General features: G+C 52.9%; 2 protein-coding genes across 2 annotated transcripts in view; both read left to right on the forward strand.

Annotated features, from left to right (window-relative positions):
- Kif22 (kinesin family member 22) overlaps positions 1 to 2,839 on the forward strand; it is a 10,787-nt gene extending 7,948 nt beyond the window's left edge. The window contains exons 10-14 of the mRNA XM_055627487.1: positions 1,218 to 1,374; positions 1,689 to 1,753; positions 2,270 to 2,482; positions 2,563 to 2,622; positions 2,715 to 2,839. Of these exons, the coding sequence (XP_055483462.1) occupies positions 1,218 to 1,374; positions 1,689 to 1,753; positions 2,270 to 2,482; positions 2,563 to 2,622; positions 2,715 to 2,750 (531 nt within the window). The 3' untranslated portion in view covers positions 2,751 to 2,839. The remainder of the gene's footprint in view (positions 1 to 1,217; positions 1,375 to 1,688; positions 1,754 to 2,269; positions 2,483 to 2,562; positions 2,623 to 2,714) is intronic.
- A 710-nt stretch (positions 2,840 to 3,549) lies between these two features.
- Maz (MYC associated zinc finger protein) overlaps positions 3,550 to 3,656 on the forward strand; it is a 5,038-nt gene continuing 4,931 nt past the window's right edge. The window contains exon 1 of the mRNA XM_055627599.1: positions 3,550 to 3,615. Within this exon, the coding sequence (XP_055483574.1) occupies positions 3,580 to 3,615 (36 nt within the window). The 5' untranslated portion in view covers positions 3,550 to 3,579. The remainder of the gene's footprint in view (positions 3,616 to 3,656) is intronic.

The raw sequence follows: 3,656 nt of genomic DNA on the forward strand, positions 1-3,656 counted from the left end.
TGTATGTATGTATGTATGTATGTATGTATGTATGTATGTATGTATGTGTGAGTGTCAGATCTTGGAGTTAGACAGTTGTGAGCTGCCATGAGGGTGCTGAGATTTGAACCTGGGTCCTCTGGAGAGTATTCAGTGCCCTTACTTGTTGAGCCATTTCTCCAGCCCCTGCTTGAATATTTTTTAAAAGATGTATTTATTTTTATGTATATGGGCTTTATGCTGGCATGTGTAACTACCCCATGTCCTCAGAGAGCAGACTAGGGTGTTGGACATCTTGGGTCTGGAGTTAAGAGGTAGTTGTGAGCTGCCGTGGTGGTGTGGAAATCAAACCTGGGTTCTCTGGAAAAGCAGCAGTGCTCTCAACTACTGAGCCATCTTTCTAGGTCCTGCTTAATATGACTGAAGCCTAAGAAACAATAGAGACAAGAAGGGAAAGGCATTCAGATTAAAAATACATTACCTGAGGGAGGGAGCTACGGCTGGGATGCCATGTGAATAAACTGTAATTAATGTAAGAAAAATTAAAAAGCTCTTAAAAAGCTCAGTAGTTAAGAGCACATATTGTTCATACAGAGGACACTAATTCAGTTTCCAGCACCACCTCAGGCAGCTTATAACTGCCTGGAACTTCTGGGAGCCGACACCTCTGAAGTCTTTGGGCACATACAAAGACATGCAGCATACATGTAAGGAAATAGTAAAAATATTATGCAGGGCTACAGACATGACTCAGCAGTCAGGAATACTGGCTCAATTCCTAGCAACTATATGGCGGCTCACTACTGCCTGTAACTCCAGTTCCAGAGGATCCAACCATGTCTTCTGACCTATAAAGCATCAGGCACACACATGGTACACAGATGTATGCGCAGGGAAAACACCCACACAAATAAATAAAAATGTATAACCTGCCTAGAGGCAGGTGGTTCTCTCTGTGAGTGAAGATCTCTCTGTGAGTTTGAGGCCAGCCTGCTCTACAGAGGGAGTTCCAGGACAGCCAGTTTCACAGCTTGTCTTGAAAAACAAAACAAACAAACAAAAAAAAAAAAAAAAAAAAGGAAAAAGAAAAGGGGGGAGAGGGGAAGAAAAAAACATTGCAGACCAGTCTCCTACTGGTCGTGCCTCTGTCCTTTTGGACCTTTTCCACCACTCACTTTCCTAATCCACTGGTTTGGGGCTAGAGCTGAGTCTCATCTCTCCATGATTCCTTCCACCAGAGGCTTAAGATGAAGCAAAAAGAACTGGAGGCCAAAGTGCTGGCCCAGGAGGCACTGGATTCAAAGGGGAAAGAGAATGCTCTGATGGTTCGCCAGCCTCTTCCCAGGGCCAGCACGAAACCCTTGAAAAAGGCTGTGGTGATGCCCCTACAACTCAGTAAGTTTAGTTTCAGGGTCCTAGAAGAACCAGCTGAAAAGCAGATGTGAACTATACGCATCCTGTGGCACTCATCCTCTCACTGGATGCGAAGGAGCCCTGGATTCTTGTCCTAGGCGGTCAAGACAGTGGGGTAGTGGGTGGATTTGGAGGTGCACACGAGGGCGAGGCACAGTCGTGTGGAAACAGACAAAAGCTCAAGGGTGGAGGGAAACTGAGGAAATTGGACAAGGGAGAAGCAGATGGTTACCAGAAAGAGAGGGAAGGAAGGAGGTCACTTGTGCCCCTGACCAGTTCTTAATTCTTGCTTTCAGTTCAGAAGCAGGCAGCATCTTCAAGCACGGATATCCACATTCTGAAGAGAGGCCACAAAAGGAAGGTGAGCCCCATGCTGCCCCACCCCCAGTTTTCTAGCTGGAAACCTTTTGCATATGGTGGTCCCTTAACATTTTGCATGGAATGTGGGTGTATCCAGTTTCCTTCTTGATCCCCCAGCGCTTGGATTGGCTGCTGGCTGGATCTAGTGTGTAGCCTGGCTCCTGCCCTTTGTGAACTGTAGAGCCCATTTAGGGAAAGTGACATAAAGTTCTAATCACACAAAATGAGCATGAGTAGCCAAGTTGCCCTCCCCCCTTTTGTTACTGTTTTTCTTTCCTCTTGTACTCGAGATTGAACCCCAGTCCTCAAGCATGGTAGACAGGTGCTCCACCACTGAGCTATACTCATACTAGTCAGACTTGATGTGTACATTCATTCATTCGTTGCATCTTCGCAGTAACTGAGAAAGCCCAACAAAATTAGTGGCCAGAGGGAAGAGGCTGGAGAAGGTGGGTTAGGCGCCTGGTCTTGGCACAATCATCCACTGGCCTTTGCTGCTGTTTCTGTTACATCATAGCTGGAGCCATCAAATGCGTCAGAGGCTGTGGAAAAGGCTGAGGACTGCTGGGAGCTACAGATCAGCCCAGAGTTACTGGCACATGGCCGAAAAAAATTACTGGATTTGCTAAATGAAGGTTCGCTTCAGGATCTGCGCAGCCTGCATCACATTGGCCAGAAGAAGGCCCAACTCATCGTGGGCTGGAGGAAGCTTCATGGCCCCTATCGTGAGGTAACAGCCTAGGAGGACAGGTGGGAGTGGGGTGTCCCAGGTCTTGGCCCACCTCCTTCCTATTGCCCCTGCCCCGCCAGGTGGAGGACTTGGAACTGGTGGAAGGCATCTCTGGGAAGCAGGTGGAGTCCTTATTGAAGGTAAGACCACCGCCGCCCTTTCCCTGCATGCGGCCCCCTACCCGGGGCCCCCCTTAGGCTACCAAGTTAACGCACTTTCCTCTTCCTTACAGGCGAACCTCTTGAGCTTGGCTGCAGCCCAGCACTGATCCCTCCTGACCACCACCTCTTAAAACACTGCCTTTTTCTTTCAAACCCTTGTATAATGACGTGTTGTTTAAATATAGTTTTTATTCCATGTTTGAGCCTGTTTTCTGGGAATGTGGGGCTAAGAGCGGGAGCCACAGCTACCCCGGGGATCAAGATCAAGCGCTTCGGGACACTTATCAGGGCGCCATCTTGGGGAAACCCCTAAACTAGTCCAAGATTGTAAATAAACCACTGGAATGGGGAGGGAACGGTGGCCTGGAAGAATCAAAAAGCTGAAGCGAGCGCTCAGCCCTGCGACCGTTAGGCGGGCACGCGCTTCCAGCTTCGGCCCGCCCCGATGCAAGTCCCTGGGCGCGCTCCCTGGTCTCCCGCTCCGCGACGACGTCCGCGTTGTGTGCGCGTGCGCGCGAAATAACGGCCGCTGGCGGAGGGAAGTGGGGGGTGGAATCGTTCAAGTTGGGGAAGAGAAGCCGCCTAGTCTCCCGCGCGCCCACCACCTGCGCCAGCGCCAGCCAATCAGCGACCGGCTCGGGGGTCTTGCGCTCGGGGCGACTCGGGCGGCTGGGTGGCTCCCCCGTCCCTCCTCCCCCCAGAGTCCCTCCGACGCCTCCCCCTCCCGCTGGCCCGGCGCGCACTCGCGCTCGCGCCCGCCCCAGCCTCCTGTGTGTCCTCGCGCCCCCCGCCCGCCCTCCGGCGCGCAGTGTGCTCCGCTCCCCCACCCTCCTCCCCCCTCCCTCCCCGCGCGCCTCCTCCCCGGGCCCCCCCTCCCCCACCGCCGCCTCCTCCCGCCCCGGGGTGAGCGCGAGCCGCCTCCCTCCTCCCTCCGCCATGGATCCCAGCAACTGGAGCAGCTTCATCTTCCAGGTAACAACCCCCCCCCCCCCCCCCCCCCCCCCCCCCCCCCC

The sequence above is a fragment of the Psammomys obesus genome, unplaced genomic scaffold (genome assembly GCF_907164565.1).
Source record: "Psammomys obesus unplaced genomic scaffold, mPsaObe1.curated_primary_1811, whole genome shotgun sequence".
NCBI lineage: Eukaryota > Metazoa > Chordata > Mammalia > Rodentia > Muridae > Psammomys > Psammomys obesus.